This window comes from Galleria mellonella, unplaced genomic scaffold (assembly GCF_026898425.1).
Source record: "Galleria mellonella isolate WM207_F2 unplaced genomic scaffold, CSIRO_AGI_GalMel_v1 utg300, whole genome shotgun sequence".
Classification (NCBI taxonomy): Eukaryota; Metazoa; Arthropoda; class Insecta; order Lepidoptera; family Pyralidae; genus Galleria; species Galleria mellonella.
In genome coordinates this window covers 903,888-916,861 of record NW_026442068.1, presented here as the reverse complement: position 1 = coordinate 916,861, position 12,974 = coordinate 903,888, and the positions used below count along the sequence as shown (strand labels likewise).

The following is a 12,974-nucleotide window of genomic DNA, read 5'->3' as shown; positions in this document are numbered from 1 at the left end:
AATTTCATATAGGTGTGGAAAAACACAATTTAAAAGATTATAAATGAATATATTTTAGTAAGTACCTACGCAAAGCAGGTTATAAAATTTTGTCGCAGAGATGCTTGGCTTGGTAATTATATATTTTTTATTACAATTACTTTTAATAAATTTTCCATAACATATTTTTTTAAGAATTATCTTACCAATGCATATATTTCTAGATATATCTTATACCGGCTCTGGTCACGTCAATTAATTATATAATTTACAAAGTCACTAGGTAATCAATTGTGTTTATCTGGAATCTATGATCAATTTCATTCAAATCTATTCAGTCATTTAAGCGTGATTAAGGCACAATTATCCAAACTTAAAGTAATTTTATAGTAGGACTAGCTTTTTGCCCGCTACTTCGTACGCGTGGATTATAGGAAAATTATTTAAACGCACCACTTGTAGATGATGTATCAACTTAAATACCAAAATTTAAGTGAAATCTTCGAAAATACAACTGTGAAAATCGCATCCAAGTTGATATAAAAATTTTTACACGATACCGGAACAATCATAGAGACAGACAGACAAACATCTACTCTTAATAACGCCCATAGATATATAAATAGATATCTAATAACGCGTGACATTAAAGGGCTTATGTAGGAACAAAATAACCGACCTTATTACATACACATGCCAGACACTTTTTGCGAAGATCATTTGAATGGCTCCGTAATATTTCCAATATGCAAGTTATTTCTATGATAGTGCGTTTAATCTTGTTTCTATACAAAATTTACAAAAAACAAAGAATCACATACCAATAATAAATTCCAATTTTATACTCTAGATTGTATTACGAATTGAATTTCCATATTATAAAATTTCCATATATAGAAAAATATTCCATATATAAATGTTAAAATTGTTCTAGTACCAAACTTAGAGATTAACTTAGTAGTATTTGATACATGTAATGATATTTAAGTTGGAGTGAGATCGTTTCGATATTAAAATCTGTTTGAACTTAGGCTTAAGGTGCCTATAGTTTATAATATTAATAAGGGAGTACAGATTTTAGAAACATAATGGATATTCCTATTAAGTGCCTAATATATATCGAATGTTAATGTTATTTTATCCCAAGATTGAAAGATTATGGCAAATTAACATCTGTTATATGGTTGAGATACGGTCCCCAGACAAAACCCTTAACATTATTTATATGTATTTTATGTATATTCTTAAATATCTCCCATGTACTGACCTCACCTTGTTACAATTTTCTAATATTAGTAAAATTAGCTATAGCTATGTATTAATGTAGGCTGTGATCTACTTGTGTATTAAACATTCAAATCTCTACAGTCGTTTAAGTATGAGTATGTTGTAATGATAAGATAATCGCTGATATTCCGTAAATGAAAAATTAATGTTTTGTGAACATATATCATCCATACGGTCCTCCTTTGAATATATAGTTTACTTAAACCAAATATACGTGATTGAATAACCTCAAACTTATCTTTGAAGCCTTATCTTATAAGCTACTTGTTTTGTTACACCACTTGATCATTTATTGAGCATTGTATTTTTTTATAGGTGATGATGGTATGCTAACATTTGCGCTATCGGTATACACTGGCGGGGCACCAGTGATAAATAACTGATGATGATGAAAGCAGGTCAGTTAGCCCATACTGACGAATTTAACTAGAATTAGGCACGATGGTTTCCAGGGGCAACCACGTGGAGGTCGACCTGACAGAGTATATTGCTAGTAATGAGGCTATTTGACCCCATTACTAACAATCCATTTCTCCCTGTTATTTTATTTACGTATAATATAGACACCTAATTTGTTTGAGTACCTATTTACCTAACTCACTTTCATACTCTTTGATGCAGCGTTCCATTCCACGTAATATAACATAATTCATATTTGAATGACATTATAAGTAATCTAAAAAATGGAAATCTATAAGCTGTTGAAACTGAAAAAGAATTGAAATTGAGTTTAAATATATTAAGGATCTGTAACCGTAAACAGTTACAGATCATACAGAAAAAAGCATAAGATGATGAGAAATTGCCAAACAGAAACTATAACACGAATAGCTAGGTGGATTATTCACACAGATTAGAGAGACTATGTCTAAAGATTATTTGATACATTTTCTTTCTAACAGAACATACCGTACAAACACTGCGTAAATATTTTACAAAGGATTGCTTAATATAAAAAAAAAAACAAAATAAAACAGTATTATGTAGCGTAAACATTCTATTTACATTCCTATTCGCTTAAATACACTTTTCTACGACAAACAGCGCCATTTACAATCTCACGACAAAAGATAGAACTAATTCATTATAGAAATTTTTAGTTCCTAAATTGCTCGATATAAGCGTGCCAATGGTCGTTTATTTAATATTCATGAATGAATTGAGATCTGATAGCATATCTCTCGTCCCCTTTCTGCTAATTAAATTAAAATTACTCTAAGAAGCAGCTATATGAGTTATTTTTTTTTTAAATGGTAATTAGATACCAAACTACAAAGTTATGCATACATATTAACTCTATACCACTCTCTCTCTCTTTAGACATAGTCTCTCTAATCTGTGCGCTATACTTATAAATCTACTGTTTGTATTATCTGAATTAGATGTGAAAATGTTAGAAATATGTGTTAATTTATGTTTTACAATTTTATTTTTGCTTCATCCATATGGAGCTAGTATCCAAAAACATAATGTATTGATTATTTTAATCGATGATCTCCGCCATCTATCGGACAAAGATATTTTTTTGCCAAACATCGATAAAATAGCGGCAAATGGAATAAATTTTGAAAATGCCTATGCCCAGGTATATGAAAGACCTATTATAATAATATTTAATTTATTTTAATAATGATCTTTTATTTATTTACTTCCACAAACATAATTTTTATCGTCATTATAGCAAGCCTTATGTGCACCAAGCCGAAATTCATTACTAACTGGACGCCGACCAGATTCGCTGCGTCTATATGATTTTTATAATTACTGGCGAGTAAAAGTCGGTAATTTCACAACCATACCACAATTTTACAAAGAAAATGGGTTTGAAACGTATTCTGTGGGTAAGGTTTTTCATCCAGGGGCGAGTTCAAACTTTACCGATGATTACCCTTTAAGTTGGTCTCATGTACCATACCATCCTCCAACTGAACAGTATAAAGATGCAGCTGTCTGCAAAGATAAAGAAACATTGAGATATCAAAAAAATTTAATATGCCCAGTTAAAGTGGAAATTCAACCAGGGAAATCATTACCTGACCTAGAATCACTGGAACATGCAATTAGGATAATCAACGAGCGAAATTCCAGCAAGCCATTTATGTTGGCAATTGGTTTCCATAAACCGCATATTCCTTTAAAGTTTCCCAAAAAATATCTTGGTAAGTTTTTCAAAATAAGTTAAGCAAGTATTTCCTATCAAAACAGTATAAGTAGGCACTAAATTATCTAAACTTACAGTTAAATTTACTTTCATTTTTTTTTATATTATAGTATTAATTACTTCAATAATTTCGCATATGAATCTCTAATTTAGTAAATAAAAAATTTAGGAAGAAAGGGATTGTTAGTAACGGGGTCCAACTGCCTCATTGCTAGCAATATTGGACCTCCACGTGGTTCACCCTAGTAACATCGTGGTTAATTCTTGAGGAAATCGTCACGATGGGTTAACTGTACTGCTTTCTTTCAACCTATAATTTCTAACTGGTGCCTCGCTAGTGTATATCAATAATGCAGAACACGATTAACATTTCATTCTCAACTATTAAAAAAAAAATTTCATGCTACATTCAAATAATGTCATTCATGCAACTAAGTATATAGTACATACTTTAATTTAAAGGTGATTAACTTCAACGATATTAATTAATTTGGTCACAGATTGAATAGTTTCGTAATGTTAATTCAGCTTAAGTCATTGCATTTAAAAATTTCACTCACTTCAGGAATCACTTTTCATTATAATTTTGTTACATGCTATGCAAATGTGTCATCTTTAATAAGCATACGACCCATCTGATGCGTGGACCCATGGAAACCTTTCATATCTTTTTTGATCTTCGTGAGCTATATCTGAGTGAGTGAGGTTTCTCGCCATTAAACAAAGATAATTATGTATTTCCACGCTAGTCACTCTTGAATTTTTATCTTGTGGTGAGGCTCACTCCATATGGTGAGGACATACCTCTTGACGACATCTGGCACATATAGCTTTACGTAAAAGAGGTCCCGGGTCGATTTTCGATCGAGCTAATTTAGAAAATGAATTTTTTAATTGACTTTGGCCTGGATCATTTGTGTTGTGCCTGGTTCCTCATAACACAGGATATCTTAGCTTGAGGAGCTGACGATTGATAAAATTGCTTCGTACATATTATCTGTTCCAGAGAGAGTTCCAATACAAACAGTACATCCTCCGCAACAGCCGAACAAGCCCGAAGGGTTACCGACGGTCTCCTGGCACCCTTGGACTGACGTACGTCACAGGGATGACATAAAGCGCCTAAACATATCGTTCCCTTATGGCACAATGCCTACTGATTGGACTTTGAGAATAAGACAGAGTTACTATGCCGCTGCCACTTATATTGATGATTTGGTTGGAAAATTAATGGCCGCCGTGAATAAAAACAACACCATCGTGCTTTTAACAAGTGATCATGGTGAGATTTTGTTGACATAAACACTATGGGATGTATCAAAGCTACCAATATCCTTAATTGCTATAATTCCTGCCATGTGGTCCCGGCATAGAATAGGCCAACCCTTCCAGTAAGAAGCGATTAAGGGGACCTAATAGTCGAGAGATGGGTAACAGCGTCCCTCTTAAATCATCATCAAGTCCTAATTGCGAGTTTTTTTAATAGATGATAATGGAATAGTAACCCCGTCCGCGCTGACCTGCTTTCAATGTTACTTATCATCCTTGACTGGTGCCCCGCCAGCGTATACCGATAGCGCAGACGGGGTTACTATTGTGACAAATTCCATTAGAATTAATCACGATGGTTTCCAGGGGGAATCGCGTGGAGGACGACCTGTTAGAGCGTATTGCTAGCAATGGCTCCGTTAGATCCCATTACTAACAATCCCTTGCCCTCCTCAGCAGTGGACAGTTAAGGGTTAAATTATTATATCCTTAATAAACAAAAAATAGTCTTTGCTACTGCTGCAGGAAATGACAATTTGTTATTCTTTGCTCTTGTGGGTAGATCTTCTAGCATTTATTCCCCATCCTCCTATTATTTTATTTTTCTATTAAATTAAAACTTTAAAAATATTCTTCACAGGTTGGTCGTTGGGAGAAAACGGTTTATGGGCGAAGTACAGTAATTTCAATGTCGCATTGAAAGTGCCTTTAATATTCAACGTGCCAGGAATGCCGCACAAATCAATAGAAACTCCAGTTGAACTAATCGACATATTTCCAACATTGGCCGAGCTCAGTGGCTTGTCTAGCAATATACCAAAATGTACTTGTGATGATAAGAGACTGTTGTGTTTTGAAGGGAACAGTTTAGTGTCTTTAATGGGTATGAATAGGTTTAATATAAGTGTAAAGTCAAAATCATTCGCTCTTAGCCAATATCCACGGCCTAGTGTACACCCTAAATCCAATTCTGACAAACCACGGTTGAAAGACATAAAAATCATGGGTTACAGTATTAAAACAAAACGGTTCAGGTACACTGAATGGATATCTTTTAATAATACATTATTTACAAGGGATTGGAACAAAGTTTATGCCCTAGAACTATATGATCACAGCTTTGATCCAGAGGAAACAAAGAATGTCTATTTGCAACCAAAATATAAGAGAATAGTGAAATATTTATCAACAATACTAAGATCACGAGTAAATATTTGCGACAATTAGGTAAGTAAATACAAAAATATCGATCTTAATTTATATAAATTATAATACTATTAATTGTAATTTTTTAATAATAATAGTAACTTAATTTTACTGCTTTTTATTTTGAAATGACATAACAAATATTATTAAATAAGTTAAGAGAACCATCGAAAATAAAAATGTGTTATAGAAGTATTATAAAGTTCTAAACATATTATTACATATTCTAGAAAAGTACGTGACGTCGGAATAAATACCAGCTGGGTAAACATACTCAATGTATTGCTTTGGTGTGTCGAAAATATTTAACAACTAAGGTGGCGACTTTGGCTTTGTGACATTAATTGACGCATTAAGAATTAAAACTGCGGATAAAATATATGTAGTGAAATTGACTTCGTGACATTAATTTTATAATATAAACTAATATGTATATATATTACGTGTTATTATTTTTATATTGGGCATTATTTAGTAACCAAATCTTGGTGTTCTTTCCAAAATTAATTTTTTATTTTATTTTTTTAAAGAAATCATACCATTTTATTCCTTTTTACCTATTTATTTCGTGTACAGTTATCGACAAAAAAGAAAAGTACCGTTATGTTTACTATATATGCCAAGTGTAAAGTGCCAAGGACCCCTTCCTTTTCTGTGGGTGTCGTAAGAGGTGACTAAGCTTAATGGTCAAGGGATAGGCAGCAGCGTCTCTCTTTAAACTTGACAACCGTGGCAACTATTGGCAAAATCCCAATTAGAGGAAGGCTTATTCAACAGTGGATAATTAAAGGTTAATACAATAATAATAAGAAAATAAAAACTGATATGTCAATGATGAGCAGGCTGTCCTATCCTTCACATTACATAAAATTATATGCCCTTTCATACACAAGAAAGTATTATGGTATCATACAATAAATTTATAAATGTAGGTAATTGTAATAATTAGTTAGCTTAAAATTAACAGTTGCTTACAGCAACTTTTTTCTTAAACTCATAATTTTGTATCTCATTTGCACTGGCCCTTTTTTTTTATAAACAATAACATAATATAACAAGATTAATTAGAAAGGGTATACCAATTAGAAAAGCAGTTCATGAAATTAAAAAACCTTTTTCTAAGGAATATCATCAAAATATAAAAGTATAGTTTTTTTTTTTTATTTTCAAGCTATATCATTTGTGTTATCGCTTTTTTGTATGCTTCCATATTTCGAATATATTCCTTGGGGAAAATTGTTCAATCCCATGAACTTTGTTTGGGATGGCCTTTCCAACTAAGTCTACATTAGATTAGTTAAATATAAGAAAGTATAAACATTTTTTAATAAATTTATGATCGTCACATTAATTTTATACTGTAGTAGTATATCTTGCATTAATACAAACAAATTCAACGAGATCCTTATTAATAAAAACATATTACATGAAAATCTGAACATTCATACATCATCATTCATACACACATTAGCAGTCATTTATTGGCAGTCATGTCAAAAGTTGAAAATATTTACAAATGCATTTACGTTCCTAGTCTACTTTGTCTATGATCATACTAAACTCTTTTTCTCTTCTGGCACTGGTCTCCTAGAATTAACCTCCATTTCAATTTGCTTAAACCTTGCGTACATTGCACTGCTGGCCAGCACTATCGCGTTTGAAGTCCACCATAGACTGCTTTTTGTTTCACTATACCACTGTGTGGCCATTATTGTCTGAGCACAGGCTTTCGCGGTGCCAGATATATTATGGGTCAATGGTGACGTCACCTGTAAATCATAAAAGATTGTTTGATTAATTTAAAGTAAATTATAAAATTTACAGTAATGGACTTTATTCGTCTAATAATATAAATAACTCTTATGCTGTTTGCTAGTCTGTACTGACACAAATTTATAACTTATAAGTTTAAGTCATAGGTAAACATTGAATAAAAAATATTCTTAAAGTTTCTGAAAACTTAATTTCTTCTAACACTCCCTAAAATTTTCAACCATTTTGTTTACTTTAATTATCTTGTTTCAGAGTTAAAACTTATATTTTAAATGAGAGTTCTAAAGAGAACATACAACTTTATAAATAAAATTTAACATAACTTATTTTTTTCTAGGCTCTTATACGTCCCCTACCTCCTATAAAACACTAGCATTTACAAAGGAGCTGTATTGGGCACTTTAATCCAATTAAAAATTTAAATTATTTAAATTTACAACTACTAACAATTTAAATAATTCGAGTAATATGTTTGTCAAAACAGGAATTATAGTTATGAACATATTTATTTAGTATTTATTTAATCTTTACTATTCCATAAGAAGTGTTTATGTACAAATGTAGGGCATGCATGCATGAAACAAAATATATAAGTAAAACAATACACACAATATTAAAAGTTATTTAAATATAATATGATAGTAAAGATAATGTATGAAAATTATTACCTTTATTTGCAAAGATGTGACATAGCCTATTGCAAACCCGCACACCCCGCCAATCACCATTTGCACCCAGAAACATAGGCTATCAAAGTTGTTGTAGTTCCACAACACGTGCACTTCTCCATTCATAATAATTAGCGGTAAGAAAAGGATAATAGAGTAGGCATTGTTGTAGTATGACAACAACCACACTTCTTGGTTTACACTTGGTAGTACTTTCTTTGTATAAATGGAGTAGAGGGATAACATGAGTGATCCTACAACTCCGTATATTGTGCCTATGAGAGAAAACGAATCTGAAACAAAACTGAATAATTAAATATCTCATGTGACATGATTACCATTAACAGGGGGGGGGGATGTTAGTAATGGGTAATAACAGCCCCATTGCTAGCAATATACTCTATCAGGTCGACTTCCACGCGGTTCCTCCTAAAACTTTCGTGGTTAATTCTTGTGCAATTCTTCATGATGGGCCAACTTACCTGCCTTCATATTCACCTATCATTTATCACTGGTGCCTCGCCAGCGTATACCGATAGCACAGGCAGGGTTACCATTGCATTATCGGACCAATGATTGTTAGTAATGGGGAGGTCAATCCTCATTGCTAGCAATATACCCTGTCAAGTCGACGTCCACGCGGATCCCTCTGGAAACTATCGGGATTAATTATCATCAAATTTGTTGCGATGGGCCAACTAACCTGACTCCACCCTCACCTATTACCCCTTACTGGTGTCCCACCAGTATATACTGATAGCTGATAGCGCAGGCGGGGCTACCATTTCATTATCATCCATTAAAAAAAAACATTGCATTATCATCTATTAAATAAAATTACTATTTTTTTTTTGATGGGTGAAAATGGTGGTAACCCCACCTGCGCTAACGGGATACGCTGGCGTAGCACCAGTGAAGGGTGATAGATGAGAATGAAAACAGGCCAGCTAGCCCATCATGATGAATTCATCAGGAATTAACCATGATAGTTTCCAGGGGGAAACGCGAGGAGGTCGACCTGGTTGGGTATATTACTAGCAATGGGATTTTTAGTCTCCATTACTAACAATCCTTTTCCCTCCTAAAATTACTTATAACATCCCACTGCCGCTGCTCAATACATACCTAATAAACTTTCTTGGTCCACGCCCAGGTAAAATCCAAATATAACGAATGCACAGCAAAGAATACACCTTAGAGATGTGGTTTGTCCAAGCAATATCCAACTGAATAGCACATTGAATACAGTGGTGAGCGATCGGCCTATGTAGTAGAATGAGACACCCACATATTTCAGGCACAAGTTGTTAGTTGCTATCATCAATGTGAACATTAACGAAAGTGGTATCACCTGAAAATAATGGAAACAATGGTATCAAGTGTTAAATGTTGTTCCTATAAAAAAAAAACATTATTAATTGTTTATAGTTTGGTGGTATTTTTATTTATTTTAAATTTTATTTCCCAATATTTTTTAACTTGTATTATTACAAGTGTTCTTACAATGATTATGAAAATGGAGTACTAAAAAAAAATGCAATGTATGTACATTGCAATAAGATCAAAAATGGTCAAAACTGACAGTCCATTTGATGGAAAGTCATAACCAGCACCTATAGACATGAACAGTACCATGGACATAATTAAATAATGTTATCATACCTAAAAAGATATGACTGATATATTGGAAAACATAATATTAAATTATATTGCCATTAGATAATATTAAAAAATAATAACTATTATAGATTCTCTGATTACTGCCGATTATCAAGTCTGATAATAATTTCATCCATTCTATATTAAAAACATGAATTATATGTTAGATGGGAGTTACTTTTGATCAGTAAATTTATAATGGAATTTTTGAAATATGTATACACAACCATGTGTTATTCATGCATTAACTATTTGATAAGCTTGGCTTTTCATTGGTACAACCATTGAATCCACAAATGTTAACTCCCAATAAAAACTTTTCCTTATTATTTTATATCAGCCATTTTCTGTTCACTGTTGAACATAAGCCTTTTTTTGATACAACTTAGAATGGCAAACAAGCTGACAGCCCACCTGATGGAAAGTGGTAACCATCGCCTATAGACATGAGCAGTACCGTGAATGTAACAGAGTATACTGTTTCACCCATGATACCCCCCATGTGTTGCCATTCCTGAGGACTCAGGTGTTATTCCTCTGTACCCAGTAAATCCACGCCATAGTCCACCCTTCAAACTGAAACACAGCCATGTAAATACAACTGCTTCACTGTAGAAACACCAATGGGACAGAGGTATCCATGCAATCGATTTTTATAGAAATCTCCCTCTCAATGGGGTGACAGTAGTTGCCATGCAAGTGGGTTGGTAACCACAGTTAGGCTTTGGCAATGTTTTAAGAGATGCTACTGTCCATCCCTTGAAAATTAAGTCATTTAAGATGCTAAAGACACATGTATAGGACAGGAAGGGGTGGCCCAATATATGCTGGGAGCACATAGCAAGAAATGTTTTTTTTTTTCTTATACTCATAGTAGATACAAACTCTTCATTTGTTAGATGGCACTGATGATAGATTCTATAATAAACACAGTCTTATTTATACTATAACAATTGTCTCTACAATCATAAAATAGGCATCCCAGATTGCTCGCCCTAATAATACCCTACAAGTATTAGTGTAATTATATTGATATTCAAAAAATCATATACCTTCCTTACTACTTCTAATCTCCATGGTGTGCCAGTGGGAAAGTTGAACACACCAGGGATGCCACCTGTGTTGCTCAATGAAAAACATATTGTGAATGATACAACACACTGGAACCAAGTGATAAATAGTGGTGCCTCCAAAGCTACACTTTGTCCACTCAATAATGTTTTATTAACAAACACTGTTGCTATTGATACAACCCTAAAAAAAAAAAAAACACAATGTTAAATATAAAAACTATTTATTATTTATTTTATTGATAGGACCTATCTCTTCTGGCCAAACTTTGGGTAAAGGACAAAAAAATCTTGACCTAACCTAAATTTATCTAGAAGAGAGGTTCTCCTTTAATTAACCCTTAAAAGCGGGATTTTTTAAACCAAATAAAAAAATATATAAGTGTACCCTTTACTGTGTTTACTAATGGAGAAAAAAGTAAAAAAAAAAAAAACAAAACAATATTTTTATACATTTATTTTGAAAAAAAAAAAAAAATTGTTTACATGTAACAGCCAAATATTAAAATAAAATCATTTGTAGGTGCCCAATGTGATTTATAACCCTGGTATCAAATTTGAAACTTCAGGTATTTAAGGGTTAAAGGAAGATATAGGATATGGTATAGTACAGTAGGGTGAATATATTCATGTGGATATGTCACAAAAAAGGCTTTATTGGTAATGTGATTAACATAAAAACAATAAATGGTATTTATTGCCTTTTAGCCAGCACAGAATAGGTCACCTGTGGGTGTGTCATGAGACATCTCTTATGTCTTATGACACTCATAGGACTCATAGGACCTTTGTCGCCCTAATAGAACTTAATGGTTGAGGGATGGGCAGCAGCATCACTCTTAAAACATCACCAAAATCTTACTGTGATTGCTCACCCACCTTTCGAGCATAGCAACTACTGACAAAACCACCCAAGGGGGAGACTTATGTTCAGTAATGGACAGTTAAAGGCTGATATGATGATAATGATAATTGCCTTACTTAAGATACTTAAGGATCAGAATATCTTATATTGTGAGACAATTTAAATTTTTATTAGGGCAAATTGCAATTAAAAAAAATTCTCTGTCATTACAAAGGAAAAGAAAATTATGTATTATTAATTAAAATAAATACACATATTTTATGTCAGTGATATTATTTTAATCAATAATAATTTAACATTGTATTCCACAAAAAAAAACCAATTATGATTAAATCAGTTATTTTCATTTAAAAACTACTGAACCAATTTTAATAAAATTTCTATGAAACCAATCTGTAAGTAGATCCTTTCAAATAAATTAGAATTTTCCATATTAGTTAAGAACTGACAGAGTTATGAGGTAAAAACTAAACTGAGCAACCAAGTTTGATAAGAAGGTTCTAAAAGATATTTTTAGTGTAAATAGACTTATGAACAATTAATGTAAGTAAATGCATTGGAATTGTTAATGGTTTTTAAATCATTATTGTAAACTTTTATTTATCAATGATGATATGGAAGAATTGGATTTTTAGTTGAAAAGTTAGCTAAGTAAGTACCTTAGTTGAGTGGTTTAAAAAAGCTATGTGCTTATTCCCTAATATTCTATAATTAAAAAATAAACGGATACAGAAAAAGTTTCTAATGTAAATATTAAACTGTAAACAAAATACTAATTAATCAGAGCGGTTGGTGAAATATATAATTACTTACCAATAACATGAAACTACAATAAAAATTCTAATGTAGCGTGTACATAAATCCGTCTGAGCCTCCTTCATGGCTATTAATTTAAATAAGTCGTTGTCAGGAGTGGGAATTACTGGGAATAATTAAATATAAATTATCCATTAATTTAGCAAAAACTTAGATAAATTTCGATTATTGTACTTGACCAATAATAATAAATACTTACGAGGTCTCTTCACTTCGAACAA

General features: G+C 32.3%; 2 protein-coding genes across 3 annotated transcripts; one reads left to right on the top strand and one right to left on the bottom strand.

The window, feature by feature from the left end:
• Positions 1–2,596: 2,596 nt before the first annotated feature.
• On the top strand, positions 2,597–6,272 carry LOC113509107 (iduronate 2-sulfatase). Of its 2 annotated transcripts, XM_031907618.2 has the most exons (5): positions 2,597–2,851; positions 2,948–3,425; positions 4,434–4,709; positions 5,337–5,923; positions 6,133–6,272. In XM_031907618.2, the coding sequence occupies exons 1-4, from the start codon at positions 2,657–2,659 to the stop codon at positions 5,921–5,923; spliced, it is 1,536 nt and encodes a 511-aa protein (XP_031763478.2). In that variant the 5' UTR covers positions 2,597–2,656; the 3' UTR covers positions 6,133–6,272. The 2 variants fall into 2 exon arrangements, with proteins under 2 accessions (XP_031763478.2, XP_052751588.1); XM_052895628.1 differs by lacking the exon at positions 6,133–6,272 and having other exon boundaries at positions 5,337–6,053.
• Positions 6,117–12,954, bottom strand: LOC113523627 (GDP-fucose transporter 1). The gene is made up of 5 exons (XM_052895629.1): positions 12,751–12,954; positions 11,055–11,256; positions 9,469–9,694; positions 8,344–8,636; positions 6,117–7,671 (listed from the first exon to the last, which is right to left on the bottom strand). The coding sequence occupies exons 1-5, from the start codon at positions 12,816–12,818 to the stop codon at positions 7,453–7,455; spliced, it is 1,008 nt and encodes a 335-aa protein (XP_052751589.1). The 5' UTR covers positions 12,819–12,954; the 3' UTR covers positions 6,117–7,452.
• Positions 12,955–12,974: the final 20 nt, after the last annotated feature.

Bases quoted from the DNA above. Each gene is read 5' to 3' on its own strand.
- LOC113523627 (XM_052895629.1), bottom strand. From the start codon at position 12,818: ATGAAGGAGGCTCAGACGGATTTATGTACACGCTACATTAGAATTTTT. The intron at 11,257-12,750 runs GTAAGTAATTAT...TTTTTTTTTTAG, and splicing joins ATTGTAGTTTCATGTTATTG to GGTTGTATCAATAGCAACAG. The intron at 7,672-8,343 runs GTAATAATTTTC...TATGATTTACAG, and splicing joins TCACATCTTTGCAAATAAAG to GTGACGTCACCATTGACCCA.
- LOC113509107 (XM_031907618.2), top strand. From the start codon at position 2,657: ATGTTAGAAATATGTGTTAATTTATGTTTTACAATTTTATTTTTGCTT. The intron at 2,852-2,947 runs GTATATGAAAGA...TCGTCATTATAG, and splicing joins TTGAAAATGCCTATGCCCAG to CAAGCCTTATGTGCACCAAG. The intron at 3,426-4,433 runs GTAAGTTTTTCA...TATCTGTTCCAG, and splicing joins GTTTCCCAAAAAATATCTTG to AGAGAGTTCCAATACAAACA.